Source organism: Leopardus geoffroyi, chromosome A1 (genome assembly GCF_018350155.1).
Source record: "Leopardus geoffroyi isolate Oge1 chromosome A1, O.geoffroyi_Oge1_pat1.0, whole genome shotgun sequence".
NCBI lineage: Eukaryota > Metazoa > Chordata > Mammalia > Carnivora > Felidae > Leopardus > Leopardus geoffroyi.
In genome coordinates this window covers 177,498,620-177,517,269 of record NC_059326.1, presented here as the reverse complement: position 1 = coordinate 177,517,269, position 18,650 = coordinate 177,498,620, and the positions used below count along the sequence as shown (strand labels likewise).

At 45.0% G+C, this 18,650-nt stretch overlaps 1 protein-coding gene across 1 annotated transcript; it reads left to right on the top strand.

Moving 5' to 3' along the window:
- Window positions 1–5,862: 5,862 nt before the first annotated feature.
- On the top strand, window positions 5,863–12,594 carry SMIM23 (small integral membrane protein 23). Its single transcript, XM_045490546.1, has 4 exons — window positions 5,863–6,036; window positions 11,396–11,447; window positions 11,648–11,715; window positions 12,254–12,594. The coding sequence occupies exons 1-4, from the start codon at window positions 5,947–5,949 to the stop codon at window positions 12,464–12,466; spliced, it is 423 nt and encodes a 140-aa protein (XP_045346502.1). The 5' UTR covers window positions 5,863–5,946; the 3' UTR covers window positions 12,467–12,594.
- Window positions 12,595–18,650: the final 6,056 nt, after the last annotated feature.

Sequence of the window (18,650 nt, the reverse complement as noted above, 5' to 3'; positions counted from 1 at the left end):
CCCACCCACTCCTACCCAGGCTTGCCTGTTATACTGCTGTATCAGCTTCCTGAGTACACTTCTCTTTTCTTTATTTTTTGAAGCTTACTTATTTTGAGAGAGAGAGAGAGCACATGAGAGCTCGAGCAGGGGAGGGACAGAGAAAGAGGGAGATTGGGAATCTCTAGTGGGCTCTAGAGTGCCACCAGCGTGGAGCCCGACGCAGGGCTCGAACTCACACGAGATGGTGACCCGAGCCAAAATCGAGAGTCAGAAGCCTAACCGACCAAGCCACCCAGGTGCTCCCTCTGAGTACCCTCTTCATAGAGAAGTCTTTGCGTTCTTAAATTATTGGGAGGGAGAGACATTTGCATTGAGTTGTCCCAGGAGCAGCTAGTCAATAAATTTTGAAGAAGTGAGGAAAAGAAGGAAAGAAGGGAAATTGAAAAAAGGAGAGAGAGGGTGAGGGAGAAGTGGGAAACCGAGATTCCTGCTGTGAAGCTGGCACTATCCCATCAGTTCGTCCTGCGTAGCCCTCCCGATAACCCCACAAGACGTACACCATCGTCGGCTGCAGTTTTCAGATGCCTGAGACTCAGAGACAGGATGTCACGTTCCTTAGGGACGTGTTTCAGTGACATCAGGACTTGAATCCAGATATGGTTGAGTGACTGGACTTAAGCACACAGCACTGCTTGAGCTACACTTGTTAGGTATGCCACAGACGTCCCCTGTGGCAGGGTGGAATTTTTCAATTAGTTATTTGCCTGGAACACCATTCGTTCGCACATTTTCCATTCATTCCCTCCCTCCCCCATTCATTCCCACATTCACGCAAGAAGCCTAATTCCCTTGTCTACAGTGCCCCTCCTCCCTTCTCATCCCCGCCTTCTTCCTTTACTGGGAAATGGGAGGCCTGGGTAGGCTGTCAGCCACAGGGCTCAGTGTGGACCCTTCCCAGCCCTCAACCCAGACCAGTTTCTGGGCATGCACTCTGAGGGCCAGGCAAGGCCCTTCTTTCCTCTCTTCCCTGCCCTGAAGCTGAATCCACAGCAAATGGCCCTACCAACTAATCTCAGAAGCTTCCCGACTCGTCGCTGTTCCTCAGGACAGTTTCCTGGAAGAATTCATTGGGTTTCCTAGAAAAAGTTCCTGGTCATCTTCTCTTTCCATGACTGTAATTCATTACTCTCCGTGTGTTGTAATTAGTTTAATGCCCCGTCTTTGATCTGCATTTGACATCTGAAATGTTTCTGCGAGGTTAAGTCCGAGAGGCCAATAGCTGCCCTGGAGCAATGGCGTCATCTCCATGATCTTGCACCATGGAAATGACACAAACGGCCTTTTAAAAAGCCCCCTGCGTGGGGATCAGAGACTTGAGATCTGGTCCCTTTGTTCCAACTGACTCGGACAGGTCCTTTTCTTTTTCTGGTCTTGAGTTTCTCCAAGGAAGAGGCAAATCTCATGGCAATCAAGAGCCTAGGAGCTTACATGAGACACACAGAGTTCAGATCTCAGCCCTGGCTCTCACTAGTTGTGTAACCTTGAGAAAGAAACTTTAACCACGGTGAGCCTCAGTCTCCTCATCTGTAAATGGGGACAATGATATTATTTATTACCTAGAGTTGCAATAATAATACAGTGAGCCAATATATGTGAAGCACAGTGCCTGGTACTCAGTCATTTCTTGAAATGTCTTAGCTGTGGATGATAATAATAAGAATATGCTAGAGAAGGGGGAAGGAGAAGGAATGGTATGAAAGGAGAGGTATGAGATCCCTACGTGCTAAGCTAAGGGAGTCATAGAGTTGGACGGAGAGGAGAGAATAAAGCTACTTTTGATATTTCAAAAAAGTTTAATGGGAATCCCACATCTACTTATGCACAATAAAGCCATAAAGGATAATAAGAAAGGCAACTTTCTTTGCTTTGGGCTGAAATTACATTAATTCCTTGTGGTCAACTAAAAGGCTCTGGAATTAAACAGACCCACACTCAGCCCAGGTAAGGTGTGTGATCTTGAATGAGGAAAGTAACATCCCCCAAGGGGAGACTGGCAACCCTAACCTTGCAGGGCAGCTATGAGGATTAAATGAGATAATGTATGGAAAAAGCACTTAACATGGGGTCTGGCACAAAGTCAATACTCACTACATGCCAGCCACTACGGCTAATATCCTTCCCTAGCCTCCCTAGGGCTCAGCTTCTTCATTGGTAAAATTAAAATCATACCACCTGCTTTACTCATTCAACAAATATTTACTGAGCCAAGTATTATGAATACAAAAATGTATTCACCAGACACAGTTCATGGCCTCTCAGAACCCACAGTTTGAAGTTGCTCATTATTCATCCCTTCAACAAATATTTTTACCGAACATTTAGTGTGTAACAGCCTGCATAATGGGAATTAGAGACACAATGGCTAGTAAAACATACTTAATCCCCAACTATCTACAAAATTATAGCCCAGAGAAGACGCAATAAAAATAAGCTAGTGAAATGACTAAAGTATAGTAGGTGTTCAATGAGTAAGTTATCTGGGTGCTAATCAGAAGCTGTGGACGTGTAACTTTGGGAAAGTTAGTGCATAAAAATGTTGCGGATTAATGATTTCTTAACACATGACATTTGTTTGATAGACAAGGGCTTTGTATGAAAGTGTTGAATCACTCTATTGTACACCTGAAACTAAACTTTTTTTTAAAAAGGAATGGGTAGTTAATTTTTTAATTAAAAAATATACGAGAGAAGTAAAAAAAAAAAATGTAATATTTAAATATACATTTAAAGAGGCTCTGTCTGCTGAAAACTGCAAAATGCTGACCAAAGAAAACCTAAATAAATGGAGAGGCATACTGTGTTCACGGATTGGGAGACACAACACAGTGAAGATGTCACTTCTCCCCAGAGGGATCTATAGGGTTTGTTTTTTTTTTTTAATTTTTTTTTTAACATTTATTTATTTTTGAGACAGAGACAGAGCATGAATGGGGGAGGGGCAGAGAGAGAGGGAGACACAGAATCTGAAGAAGGTTCCAGGCTCTGAGCTGTCAGCACAGAGCCCAATGCGGGGCTCGAACCCACCAACCATGAGATCATGACCTGAGCCGAAGTCGGACGCTTAACCAACTGAGACACCCAGGCGCCCCTATAGGTTTAATGCAATTACTATCAAAATCCCAGCCAGGGTTTCTTTTTGTAGATGTAGACAAGCTTGTTCTAAAGTGTATATGGAAAAACATAACAGCCCTAGAAGTGCTGAGACCATCTTGATAAAGGAGAACAAAGAAGAAGAAATCACTCTACTCAATACTAAGGCTTGTTGTATAGCCATGGTAAACAAGACAATGTGGTATTGGTGCAAGGATACACAGATCAATGAAACAAAATAGAGAACACAGAAATAGACCTACACAAATATGTGCAACTGATTTTTTACAAAGGTGCAACAACCACAAAAAAAAAGACAAAACATGGGGCGCCTGGGTGGCGCAGTCGGTTAAGCGTCCGACTTCAGCCAGGTCACGATCTCGCGGTCCGGGAGTTCGAGCCCCGCGTCAGGCTCTGGGCTGATGGCTCAGAGCCTGGAGCCTGTTTCTGATTCTGTGTCTCCCTCTCTCTCTGCCCCTCCCCCGTTCATGCTCTGTCTCTCTCTGTCCCAAAAATAAAAAAAAAAAAAAAAAAAAAGACAAAACAAACAAACAAAAAAGAACTGTGATCCCAACCTCACACCTCATATAAAAATTAACTCCAAACAGATTATGGACTGGGCTGTAAGACATAAAACTATAGCATGTTTTTTTTAATGGTTTTATTTATTTTTGAGAGAGAGAGAGATGGAACACAGAATCTGAAGCAGGCTCCAGGCTCTGAGCTGTCAGCACAGAACCCGACGTGGGCTCGAACTCACAAACTGTGAGATCATGACCTGAGCCGAAGTCAGACACCTAACCAACTGAGCCACGCAGGCGCCCCAACATGTTTTTAAAATAGGAGAAAATCTTCTGTTTCTAGGGCCAGGCAAAGAGTTCTTAGACTTTACACACACAAAAAAAAACATGATTCATAAAACAAAAATTAATAAATCAGACCTCGTTAAAATTAAAAACTTTGTCTCTGCAAAAATCCACGTGAAGAGGATGAAGAGACAAGCTACACATTGGAAGAAAATATTCACAAGCCATATATTCAAAAAGGACTAGTATCTAGAACATACAAAGAACTCTTGGGGCCCCTGGATGGCTCAGTCAGTTAAGTGTCCAACTCTTGATTTCGGCTCAGGTTATGATCTCATGGTCTGCTGACAGTGCAGAGCCTGCTTGGGATTCTCTCTCTGCCTCCCTCTCTCTCTCTCTCTCTCTCTCTCTCTCTCTCTGAAAATAAACAAATTAATTAAAGAATAATAACTCTCAAAACTCAAGTGTAAAAAGAACCAATCCAGTTAGAAAATGGGCAGGAGACATGAACAGAGATTTTACTGAAAAGGAGATACAGATGGCAAATAAGCACACGGTAAAAGTTCAATATCATTAACTATTAGGAAAATGCAAATTAAAACCACAAGGAGATCACTATCTACCTATCAAAATGTCCAAAATAAAAAATAATGGAAACACCAAGAGCTGGCGAGGTTGAGGAGAAGCCGTATTGTTCATACATTGCTAATGGGAATGTGAAATGGTACAGCCATTCTAGAAAACAGTATGACAGTTTCTTACAAAACTATTAAGCAATTACCATAAAGCTCAGCAATCCGCATCTTAGGCATCCCAGAGAAACGAAAACTTAGGTTCACACAAAAACTGTACAAAAATGTCCATATCAGCTTATTCGGAAGAGCCAGTAATTAGAACTAGCCCAGATGTCCTTCAGTGGATGAACAGTTAAACAAACACATACATGCCATGGGGCACTAAAGAGGAACTAACTAATGATACTTCGCCAATCTGGATGAATCTCCAGAGAATGATGAGAAGTACAAGAAAGCCCACATCCAAAGATAGCATACTATTTGATATTCCAGTTTTGAAAAGACAGCATCTTAGAAGTGGAGAACAGATGAGTGGTTGCCAGGAGGTGGGGACAGTGGAAAGGACGGTGGGCGTCCACTATTCTTCTGGAATCTCGAAATTCTGCTGCATCTTGACTGTAGGGATGGATACAGACACCCACATACGTGGCAAATATTTAGAATTAAATACACATACAAAATGAGTCCAAGTAAAACTGGAGGGGTCTGAATAAGATTGGTAGATTGGGTCAATGGCAGTATCTTGGGGATACTGGGGATCTAGGGGATTACAGGGGGAAACTGGGTATAAGGTACAGTGGACCCCCTGTATTATTTCTTACTACTGCATGTGTATTTACAACTATCTCAATAAAAGTTTCAGTGAAAACTTTTATTGATTTGTATTTTAAAACTCATATTTTATTAAAGATTTGAAAGTATAGGAGAGGGGCGCCTGGGTGGCGCAGTCGGTTAAGCGTCCGACTTCAGCCAGGTCACGATCTCGCGGTCCGTGAGTTCGAGCCCCGCGTCGGGCTCTGGGCTGATGGCTCAGAGCCTGGAGCCTGTTTCCGGTTCTGTGTCTCCCTCTCTCTCTGCCCCTCCCCCGTTCATGCTCTGTCTCTCTCTGTCCCAAAAAAGAATAAAATAAATGTTGGGAAAAAAATATATATAGGAGAAAAAAATCTGAAAAATCACCATCCTGAAACACAATATTTTGATGCTTTTGTTTTTCCTGATCTTTGTTTTTTACATTTATATGAAAAAAAAAAATGTGAGAGGTAGGAATAAAAATCAGGGTGGTGACGAGGTGGGGGCCTTGCTGCCTCCCACCTTCTATGACATCAGAACTCAGTGTTTGATGCCTGGTGACCAGAGGCCAGGAAGGAGGAGGGTGCCCCTCTGCCCGGCAGGTGGGGGTACCTTGCTGCACCCAGGCAGCCTGACCTGAGGCCATGGTGATCCAACAGGTGGGCAGCAGGGGGCGAGTGGCAGCCGAGATTCTTGAAAGGAGAAGGGGCAGTCGCTGTGAGGACAAGAAACAGGTGAGGCCAGACCAGATGCATGCTGCCTTCCTCCCATCTGGGGTCCCTTTGACACTCCAGACAGACTGTAAGGCCCTCAAAGTCAGAAGAGGCTGAATTTCAGCCGGACTCTCCCTGGAGCCCGACCTGGTTGAACACAGCATGGGTGCTTGGGTTCTCCGCCCCTGAAGTCACTACTGACTGACTCTCTAACTTCATCCCCAGCCCCGCCAGCATAACGTGCGCTCCAGAAGGGCTGGGTTTTTCGTTTAGTTTCCTACTATATCCCTAGTGCCTACAGTGGTGCTTGGTTCGTATTAGTAGCTGAATGAATGAATGAGTGAATGAACGACTTGAAATAAATAGGATACATCTGAATTATAGACCTCCTGGAGTATTTGTTCTTAGGACTGAAATTCAACCTCATGTAGAACTTTGTCAAAATGGGAAATGTTATCACTTACTATGCACAGCCTGGTGCTTCCACCCCCCTCTCTCTTTCATGACTTACAGCATTCCCGAGAGGCAGCTATTAACAGCTTCATTCACAGATGGGTAAACCGAGGCTCAGAAAGGCAAAAAGACCACATAGCCACGATCTACCAGGATTTGAAGCCAGGTCCATCTGATTTCAGAACTCTTAGCAAGCTTACCCTGCACTCCGTTGCCTCCCAGGTGGGGAAGTGAGGGAGGCATATAAAAGAAGGCTGGGGAGGTCAGCTGGGCCTGATCATGCACACCACAGAAAGGGACGGGATTTTATTCTGAGATTCATAAGAGGCCATTAAAGGTTTGTTGGTTTGTTGGTTTGTTTAAGCCATTGAAAGATCGTAAGCAGAGCAATGGACGACTGATCTCTATATGTTTCCAAAAGATTTGTTCACTTGTTCATTTGATATACGTGCTCCAACGCCTCCTTTGTGCTGGACCTCACAGCAAGATGGGGCCTTATGGGATCCCATCATGCTGTAGCTTTTCCTAACAAGAGTCCCACAAATACCAAGCCCCAGGAAGGCTCTTTGAGAAAAATCTCCAAAAGACTTCTGCCATTCAAGGAATGCCAATACTCTTTCTTGTCCCCTCTTGGAGATTGACACTGCTCATTCACATAATGAAGGCTCTGAGAAGTTCTGCAACAAGAAATTCACTTTGTTGACCACAGCATTTCCCAGACCAATCAAACACCGAGCCCCAGCTTTTGTTTTTGAAAGACCTTTCAGTATACTTCAGAATCCATTTTACAGATGAAGCAGTTGAGGCTCAGAGAGAAGAAACGATTTGGCTCAGGCCCCAAGGCAACACGGGAGAAGAGCTAAAACTTAATCCTGCCCCTGTTCCCCCCTTAGTCTCCAAACAGCACAAAATAAAAACCCAACAACAAGTGTACTGGGGAAGGCACTGTTCTGTAAAGTACATGGACAGAGGGGCTGTTAAAGAAATATCAGAGCATTGAGCATCAGCCATTACAAAGAATGAGATAATTCTGTGTGTCTGTAGAAAGATTCCCAGGGAACACTGTTAAGGAAAAGCCCCCTAGCGCCTGGGTGGCTCAGTCGGTTAAGCGTCCGACTTCGGCTCAGGTCACGATCTCGCGGTCCGTGAGTTCGAGCCCCGCGTTGGGCTCTGGGCTGACAGCTCAGAGCCTGGAGCCTGCTTTGGATTCTGTGTCTCCCTCTCTCTCTCTGCCCCTCCCTGCTCATGCTCTGTCTCTCTCTGTCTCAAAAATTAATGAAAACATTTAAAAAAATAAAAAATAAACTATAAAAGAAAAAGCCCCCTAAACTTAAGTGTAAAATGCAATGATCTTTACATTGAATGCACACACCCAGGTATCGTCCCCCACATCAAGCAATGGAACATTTCCATTTCCAGTACCCCAGAAACCTCCTTCAGGCCCCTCCCATCTCACGCCCGCCCCCATAACCATGATCTCTGATCTCTACCATCGTAGAGTTTTGTGCGTTCTTGAATTTCACGTGAACGGAATCCGTCAGTGTGGACCTTTACGCCTGGCCTCTTTCCCTCGTCAGTGTCTGTAAGACTGTAAGACTCAGCCAGATTGATGCTTTGTAATTTATTTTTATTTTTAAAGTTAATCATAATAATAATATAGTTACTAGTATATATAAAGAAAACTATCTGGGGGAGAGGGAAATTATGCAAATCTTTTATCTTCTTTGTTGTGGCAGCAGGTCTAAATCTTGCTTTGTGAACTCGGGTAAGTAAGAAATATATTATTTCAAGTCAAACTAAATCTGACTCAGCCCACATCTAATGAGTCGAGGAAAGTTCCATGTCAGTCAATACTGTGTTTGTCTTAATCCTTTGTCGACTTCTGCTTGTCCCTGACACCATCACTGTCGCAGCTCACATTGTCTGTTGAAAGCAGGTGTCTCTGAACTCCCTGGGCTAAGGCCTGCCCAGACACACCACAAAGCCACCAAGAGCGGGCGCCAGGCCCCTCCCAGACTCAGACTCGGCCTCTCTCTTCTCCCACCTCTCTAAAAGGCTCCTGTCTTCTCTCCTAATCCTGGCACACCCACCAGAATCTCCTAAATGATTGTGGGCTGACCCAAGCATCAGCGAGCGATGTTGCCTCCAGGCAGCTCCTTCACTCCAGCCTGCACTAAAACGCTATGATTAGACTTCCACTTGCAGCCTTAACCCAGTAACTGGGGCGAAGCTAGCCCTCCCATCGTAAGAAACCACAAAACTGTCGATATCTAGAAAGCAGCTATTTTCAGGGGAGGGGTAACAGGCAGCACAAGAGTGCCATCCCTGAGAAAAGGAAAACTCGTGATAGCCTCGCCTCTTTCCCAGAGGCTGCTGCACCGAGAAGCAGAGCCCAAGCACGCACAGCAGTCCCCACTGAGCTGCCCAGTGTGGGACAGCTAAAGCAGCTGGGCTCTAGAGAACACGGCCCTGGAGAGGGAGGAGAGCTGTGCACCAAGGGGAGCCCCGTGACTCCCTGGCTGAGGGGGCGGGGATGTGAATGCCAAGGGCTAAATTAGCTGCTCTCCACAGAGTGGCTGCTATGCAGTTGGGGGCAGAGCAGAGATACTGGAAACCCAGCGGTGCTGGAGGTTCACAATGGACCATATACCTAACTGGAAAGCTAGAAGCAATAAAATGTCTAGAAGACAGAGGAGAGAATCTTCACAACCTCGAGTTCGACAAAATTTTTTAGACTGCGCACAAAAGGCACAACCATAAAGGGAATATATTTGATGATTTGAACTTCATCAATATTGAAACCGTTTATGGGGCGCCTGGGTGGCTCAGTGAGTTAAGCATCCAACTTTGGCTCATGATCTCGCGGTTCCTGGGTTCAAGCCCCGCGTCAGGCTCTGTGCTGACAGCTCAGAGCCTGGAGCCTGCTTCGGATTCTGTGTCTCCCTCTTTCTCTGTCCCTCCCCCACTAGCGCTCTCTCTCTCTCTCTCTATCTCTCTATCTCTCTCTCTCTCAAAAATAAATAAACTTAAAAAAATTGAAACCGTTTAATTTTCAAAGACACTGGTAAGAAAACGAGAAGGCAAGCCACAGACTTTGACTTTGTAGTCACAATACAAACATCTGAAAAAAAAATGTATATCCAAAACACATAAAGAACTATAACTTAATACAAAGACAACTGCTCAACAACAACAACAAAAATGAGCAAAGAGTTTTTAATAGACACACCCACAAAGTAAGATGTGTGAATTATGATCAGTAAGCACATGAAAAGATGCTCAACATCTGTTATGGACTAAATGCTTATGTCCCCCCCCCCCCCCCCCGCAAATTCCTATGTTGAAATCCTAACTCCCAAAGTGATGGTATTAGGAGTTGGGATCTTTGGGTGATGATTAGGGCCCTTATTAAAAAAAGACCCCAGAGAGCTCTCTCTGCTCTCTGCCACATGAGGATATGATGAGAAAATAAATGGCTACTTACAACCCAGAAGAGCGCCCTCACCAGACCCCGACCCTACTGCCCCCCTGATCCTGAACTTACAGCCTCTAGAACTATAAGAAATTTCTGTTGTTTATAAGCCACCAGCTCTGTGATAATTTCATTACAGCAGTGCAAACGGACTAAGACAACACCATTAATCATTGGGGAAATGCAGGTAAAAACTAGCTTGAGATATTACCACACAACCAATGGAATGCCTGCCTAACATGAAGAGCATTACTGACAGAGATGTGGAGCAACTAGAATCCTCGTGTTGCTGGTAGAAATGTAAATTGGTACCAATCCATGGAAAACAGTTTGGTGGTTTCTTATCAAATTAAACATACACTCGCCATATGACCCGGCATTTGCATTTCTGGGTACTGCCCCCAGCAGAACGAGAACACATGTCCACACAAAGAGGCGTATCCAAGGTGTTCACAGCAGTTTTATTCATGATAGTCAGAAACTAGAAGGAGCCCAAGGTCCATCAATAGGTGAAGAGATAAACTGCACCATATTCACACAAGATGATATTACTCATCAATAACAGTGAACACAAAAACATGGAGACACCTCAGAAGCTTTATGTTGCGCAGAAGTAGCTTACCACAGGGGCGCCTGGGTGGCTCAGTCGGTTAAGTGTCCCACCTCAGCTCAGGGCATGATCTTGCGGTCCTTGAGTTTGAGCCCTGCATCTGGCTCTGTGCTGATAGCTCAGAGCCTGGAGCCTGCTTCCGATTCTGTGTCTCCCTCTCTCTCCGCCCCTCCCCCACTCGCACTCTGTCTCTCTCTGTCTCTCAAAAATAAATGTTAAAAAAAAAAAAAAAGTAGCTTACCACAAAAGAGTACAGACTATGAGTTTCCATTCATTTGAAGTTTTGGAACAGGCAAAACTACTCCATAGTGACAGAGCACATTAGTGGATACCTCTGGCATGGTGAGGGCAAGGAGGCAACAGACTATAGAAGGACATAAGGGAAAGTGCTGGGACAATGGAAATGTTCTTTCTCTTGAGTGGGATGATAGTCCACAGGTGTAGACGTGTCAAAATTCACCAAACCATACATTTAAAATGTGTGCCTTTTGCTGCCTGTGAAGTATACCACAATAAGGTTGATTCCTTTTAAAGATCATGCAGAGCAAAAATGTAAAAACAAAGCAAGGCAAGACTGAGAAGAGAGGCGGGCCTTCTCAGCAGGCAGAAGGGAGGAAAAACACCAGTGGAATGGCAGGAGGCCGCCATGTTACCGACTTTTGCAATGTTTGGGGGTTGTGTGATAAGCATGCATGACCTGGATAAAGTTAAGATAAGGATAAAGAAAAAAGTTGAGCTCTAAAAACGATCTTATAGCATCCCCGTGCCTAGCCCTCTGTGAGGGAAGCAGGGATGCCTGCTGTCCCCCGAGAAAGTCACCTCCGTCCTCCTCCTCTTGCCCCCAGACGCTGTTGGCGTTGCTGATCTTGGTCCTGTACGTGGGCACAGGAATATCAGGTGAGCATTCCGAAATCTCAGAAAGGAGGAGCCGAGTCCACATGGGGTCGGGAGGGGTGTTCTGAGGATGGCTGCATGCCAACGAGGCCTCCACAGCCTGCCTTCTCCTACCTCCTTCACCCACTGGGAGGACCGAACATGTTCATTTCAACTACTGCTCACTTGCCCTTGTTAAGGGGCGATGTTCGTGCCTGTTTCAGGAAGAAGTTGGGAGGTGTCAGAAAGGATCAGAGAATGTAACTATCCCCAGAATCCTGTGGCTTCCCAGGTAATATATTCAGGAAAGGTACTGAGGGGATGTCAAGCTTGGCTGAGGAAATCCGGGAAGGCTTCCCAGAGGTGTCACTGGCGAGCTGGATCTTGAAGGATCGATAATTAGGAGCTGGCCAGGTGGAGAAGGTGGGGGTAGACACTCCAGACAGAAACCCTGCAAAGGCTCAGAAAGCTTTTTGAAACCAGTAGCAAGGAGCGCGCGGGGGGGGGGGGGGGGGGGGGGGGGGGGGAGGGCGTCCTACGTGAAAAAGCTCAAGATGCAATTTTTTTTTTTAATTTTTTTTTTAATTTTTTTTTTCAACGTTTATTTATTTTTGGGACAGAGAGAGACAGAGCATGAACGGGGGAGGGGCAGAGAGAGAGGGAGACACAGAATCCGAAACAGGCTCCAGGCTCTGAGCCATCAGCCCAGAGCCTGACGCGGGGCTCGAACTCACGGACCGCGAGATCGTGACCTGGCTGAAGTCGGACGTTTAACCGACTGCGCCACCCAGGCGCCCCATCAAGATGCAATTTTGATAACTGCCTTTCAGGGATTTGAATACCAGACCGATGAACCCGCAGAAGAGCCGATAAGGGTCATCAGGACCTGGCTGAAGGAACACTTGCACGTTTTCTTGGAGAAGCTAGAAAAAGAGGTGCAGGAGTTGGAGCAGCTGGTACAGGACCTGGAGGGGTGGTTAGATGCCCTTCTGGGAGAGGGGCACCCGGAGGATCCCTGCTCCAGCTTCAAGAACGGTTTGTGAGGGCCCGGGGCTGGACCCTGGGGAGGATGCCAAGTGAAAGGCGGGGGAAGCCTGGCCAGCTGACAAGAGCTGAGCTGTGACACTTGAATTTCAAAGCAGGCAAGACAATAAAATACCTGAGACCCTGAGAACTTTGCTGGCACCACGGCTGGTTCACGAACGAATGCCATCAGAAGGACACCAGGGCCCTGCTGAGATAGCCTCCAGGGCACCAGGACTCCGGGGTGCCAGAACGAAGCCAGCCTCCGGGGCAGAACCCTTGCCCACTTCCCCGAGATCCGGCACAAATTCCCTAACCTCTCTGAGACGCAAGTGCCTCATGAGGAAAAATCAGGGTCACAAATTTGCCTCACAGCACTATGAGGGTGTATATGTAGAGTGCCTGATAGATAGGTCTTCCTTTCTTTCACTCCTTTTCCTTCCTCCCCGGAACTTAGCGAGACGAGTCTGGTTCTGGAGTATATAGATGTTATGTGGCAGCTCAACCCTCTGGCCCCGCTTCTAGCAGCATCAATTGCCAAAACCCCTGTGCAGGGCAATGTGGTGACAGCTATGAAATTCACAAATGCATTTACCATTTGACCCAGCAATCTGCCTCAGGGATTTATCTCCTATAAATGTGTGAAATATATATTTATCATATATATTCTATATATATATACTTGTCATAGTTATAGCATTATATAATTATATATAACATATATATTATATTGAAATATATACTTACAACACATATACATACATGTGTGAAATTACATGTACGAAATGTTACTCTCCTAGCTTCGTTTATAATAGCAAAACAAAGGAAACAACCTAAATGATTATCCATAGGTCCCAGGTTAAATTAGGTAAATTTAGGTAAATTAGGCCCCTGTAGGTATGAAAGAGAATGAGGGAGCTTTTCTACTGATATGGAAAAGTCTACAAGAAAGGTTGTTAAATGAAAGAAATCAAGGTATAAGAAGAGCCTGGGAATAAGAATCTGTATTTTGTTGATGATGATGATGATGATGACGATGTTACTGAATGTGCATAAAAACTAGTAGGATACAAAACGGGGCGGGGGTGGTTGGGGGAATTGAAATGGGCAATTGTATGACCAGGATGAGAGCGAAATTTTTCACACTTTTTTGTTTTCAGACTACGTGAATGTTTTCCCTATTCAAATATTTTTAAAATAAAATTACCTATTATTTTGCTTACAGAGACACTGGAATACGGTGTCTACAAGTAAAATAAGAATATCACTGTGATGAAATTACGAGTGACTTTTAATTTTGATGACTTTGATTAAACAATGATAATTCTTATCTAGGATTTTCCCTTTCTTTCTTTTTTTTATTTTTTTAACGTTCATTTATTTTTGAGAGATAGAGACAGAGCGTGAGCAGGGGAGGGGCAGAGACAGAGGGAGACACAGAATCCGGAGCAGGCTCCAGGCTCTGAGCTGTCAGCACAGAGCCCGACATAGAGCTCAAACCCACGAACTGTGAGATCATGATCTGAGCCGAAGTTGCACGCTTAACCAACTGAGCCACCCAGGCGCCCCTAGGATTTTCCCTTTTTCCCTTGACTTCAGGAAGTTCAGAGTTCAGTTGTCCATTGTGGGAATGATATCAGCCTCATTTTTTTCCCATTATTTGACCCTTTCTATGATTTTTTTGGGTTTGTTTTCTAGTTTACTGGAGCTATTATCTATGTGCCAATTATCAGAACTACCTCAAATCTTTGGAAAGTCATGAGGGTTGCAATAAAAATATCTCCTAGAATATCTGACTTACAGGGAATGTCACGGCGATTCGTTTGCCGGGAGAAATTATTCGGTTGCCGCTCGGGAAGGAAAATGTCTTTACAAGTTATGGTCACAGTTTTGCCACTTTGAACATTCAGCAGGGGCTGGGAAACCTGAATCTGTTTTCCTTGTTTGCAATTACTTCAGCAAGCACTCTGCAGGAAGGTCTCATATTGGCATTTCTCTGCACTTATCTTTACTATTACTATAAAGCTGTAGTTCCAGAACCCCAAATCATGCACATGTGCTCTACAGGTGTTGAGAGGGTTCTCAGGCATGATTCTGACTGTATACAACCTTGGCTTAACACACACCGCAGACTCTAACCCCCATCGAAGTTGCAACTGTACTGTACCTGTAACATATGGGTGTGTGTTTATATTTACATATTATATATATTTATAGTTTATATATGATACGGTTATGAATGTTTTTATAAAACATACATGTACATAAAATTGGGGGATACGTGAAGGAAAGAAAACAGAGCTAGATCCTTGAGGAATGCAACCACCCCTGTGGATATTAGCAGAGCATTTGAAGAGAGGCATCACACCCTGAAAGCTCTTATGCATCACCCCCACGCACCTACACACAGAGCCTAACAGAAACGGCCCATGCTGGTGTGGGGCTGCAGCCCACTGGTGGTAGTTACTTTTGGTATGTCATCTTGTGAGCCCATAAGGGTAGCAAGCCATTCGGGGTGGCTCAGGCAATGAGGGTTTGTTGTGACACAACAACGCAGGAGTCAGAAATCTCATGGAAATCAGGGGCATACCATAACCTGGGATCCTGGAATCTGGACCAGGAAGGGCTTCGAGAACCCAAAGCATCCACCAAGGTGCTCCAGGAGCCCCTGCTGCAAGACTCTGGGAGCTTCCCTCTAGCATTCCACCTTTACCTTGACCTGGCCACTCTCTGGGTCTCTGCTTTTCTTTGTGTGTCTGCCCCATCTCTTCCTGCTTCCAGTGGCTTCCTTGAGCACCACTCTAACCATCCCCTCTTCAGCTCAGCACTTCTGCCTCTGAGTCCTCCTAACTCTGATTTGCTCCTGGGCCCACAAGGCCTCTCCCTTTCTCATGACCTTCCAAACTTCCAGTGACCATATAATTCTGTCTGCATTTCCCAGATCAAGCTCCAAAGGGGGTGGATGGGATGTGACTGACTCATTTCATTGGCTGGAGTTTCCTGTCTTGAGTCAGGATCTGTGTCTACCAGCCTTTGGATTGGATGGCCTTGGGGTGACCACTCCCGCTCCAATCAGCTGTGGCAGAAGGGGGAAGTGAGAATCAAATACGCCAGGATGGTGCTTCCTCATACGAGAAACAGCCTGGGATCCTTCCTGATGAGTGACTCTGGACCATGTGTAATGACCTCATATTTCCCAAGGTGGTCACAAGTGTGGCAGAGAGAGAGTGATGGCAACCCTTGTACCTCAGAGCCCCCAGAGCCAATATCAGGGAAGCAGAATTGTGTGAGGCAAACATTCAAAAGGTGAATATAATTGCTAAGAATGAGGTGGAAGAGGCTTGACTACCAGAGTCACCATAGGCGAGTAGGTCATCTTAATTTGGCAATATTTCATTCATTCTCCAGCTCCTGAGTGTGAAAAATACAAATGACACACTTAAAAGGGAGAGCATGGGGGTGCCTGGGTGGCGCAGTCGGTTAAGCGTCCGACTTCAGCCAGGTCACGATCTCGCGGTCCGTGAGTTCGAGCCCCGCGTTGGGCTCTGGGCTGATGGCTCAGAGCCTGGAGCCTGTTTCCGATTCTGTGTCTCCCTCTCTCTCTGCCCCTCCCCCGTTCATGCTCTGTCTCTCTCTGTCCCAAAAATAAATAAATAAACATTGAAAAAAAAAAAAAAAAAACGGAGAGCATGACTACCTTTCATGACTTTGAAGTCTTATAATTTGAATGACTTTGGCAAAATGTTGCCCAGAAGGTCTATCAGGGGCCCACTTTCATTATCTATAGAGTGGACTTCCCTTTGGGAAAGAAAATGTCTTTTACTTGAGAAGGCAACTATTTCCAGCTCTTTCCATTCAATCAAGAAACAATGCTGCCAGCAGAGCAGGGTCTCCCTGCCCCCACCCCAGCCCCCAACCCAACTCCCTTACAACAACCGGCTCCAAGTGATTCTGCAAGGCCAGGCTTCCCAGCGACCGAAGACTAAATAGAAAAGAGAAATTGAATAACAAAATCAGGAGTCAAAACTGAAGGGGCACCTGGGTAACTTAGCTGGTTAAGCATTTGACTTCGACTCAGGTCATGATCTCACCGCTCATGAGTTCTAGCCCCGCAGCGGGCTCTGTGCCGACAGCTCAGAGCCTGGAGCCTATTTCAGATTCTGTGTCTCCATCTTTCTCTGCCCCTCCCCAACTTGTGCTCTGTCTCTCTCTCTCTCTCTCTCTCTCTCTCTCTCTCTCTCTCTCAAAAATACATAAACATTAGGGGCGCCTGGGTGGCGCAGTCGGTTAAGCGTCCGACTTCAGCCAGGTCACGATCTCGTGGTCCATGAGTTCGAGCCCCGCGTCGGGCTCTGGGCTGATGGCTCAGAGCCTGGAGCCTGCTTCCGATTCTGTGTCCCCCTCTCTCTCTGACCCTCCCCCGTTCATGCTCTGTCTCTCTCTGTCTCAAAAATAAATAAAAAAACATTAAAAAAATTAAAAAAAAATACATAAACATTAAATAAAAATTGAAAAAATTGAAAAAAAAGAAAAAGAAATGATGGGGCCATGGGTGTACCAGCCACTGGCAAAGGCAAAGTTTACAGGCTAATGGGAAAAACAAGTAGAAAAATCAAGACAAGGCAATTTCAGAGAATGATAAGTGTAAGAGTAGAAACAAGAAAACCACTTAGCAAGGCACTGTGGTTTTCCAGCTGGAAACGGAGGCTTGGAGTAGGGGGAGAGGTACAGAGAAGCAGAATTCAGTTTGAAAGTGTAATCAGCAGGACGTGCTGCTGGATAAGAATGAGGAAGAAAGGTCTAGATAGCTGCCTGCCAGGCCTCAGGACTTCCTCTCCAGCGGAGTGCAACCTGAGCCATGATTCAGGTCCTGACCCAAGGAGCTCATGAGGAAGAGACAGGTGTGGTCTTGTTAAGAGAAAAGTGGCCAGTTGGAAAAATGTCATGGCCACTCAATTATCCACATTTCTTCTTTTGTTTCAGACACCTGGAGCATGAGGTCAGCATCACAAACAATTAAAATTTTCAATTAATTTTAATTGATGGTTTTCTCCCCATCTCTCTTTTACTTAATAGATCTATTTGGCAGCCTTCTTAATGCTCCCTCGGGCTCTTCTCTTTTGCTAACACTGATTCATTCTACGTTTTTCTTTGTTTTATTGTTTTTGGTCAGCTTCTATTCTGTTCCTCCAACTTATATAATGGTGAAAAAAACCCACAATCATCCAGATAATTCATGTTTTAAAGATAAGAATCTGATAATCGAGACAAAAATTGGGTAAGATAAAGTCCACCTACCTATTAGCGATATGTATTTTCTAAGACTATAAGGACTATTGGAAAGACATAATGAAATTGTGGCAACAGACATTTAGAGAATGTGGTCCTGTTTTAGGCGCTTCGTCGAGTGTTATTGTTACTTCCAGTTTATGGACAGGGAAACTGAGGCATAGAGAGATTATATCATTGTTAAAATCATATAATCAATGAATGGGGAGGCAGGATTCAAACCCAGGCTCTCTAGCATCAGAACCCTCACATTAACCCAATGTATTTTACAGCCTCGCCTCCACTAAGCCTAGCCAAGATCATGTATTGTTAAGTAATCACATGCCAATTAAATTTATAAGGTAATAAATTCTCATTTCATGCTACTACATGTTGGGTACATATATAGAGAAGTAGAAGTCACATTCCCTGCCCACATATAGCTTGTCTTTCTACCATGAAACCAAGAAACAAAGACGAGAAAAGTGAAGTATTCATATTCTTTTAGTAGCTATTGGGTAAAGTGCCAAAGGCACCTAATTGCCAAATGAGCTATATATTTATTGGCCTAACTAAGAATTTAGAGAAGGGATAGGGAACTTGATTTGGCACTAACATGAAAATCTGTTAGTCCAGTTATAGAAAAATGCAGAAACTTAAATTGGGCTGTAGCCAAGGGAGAGTCACAGGGGAAACAGAAGACAGATGAATGATGGGTGGGGGCAGAGAGACCCCCTTCCCACTAGAGTCACATCTCAGGTATGGGCTGGTGTGGCCTCGCCTCACCCCAAGTGTCAGATCCCAGGTCTCAGATAAGATTTGGGACCAGGCTTCCTACAGGTGTTTGTGAGAATCCGGATTTTTTTTGTTGTTTGTTGTTTGTTGTTTTGCTTTGTTTTTAAAACAAATACCCTTGGGATGTAGGGATTTGGTCTT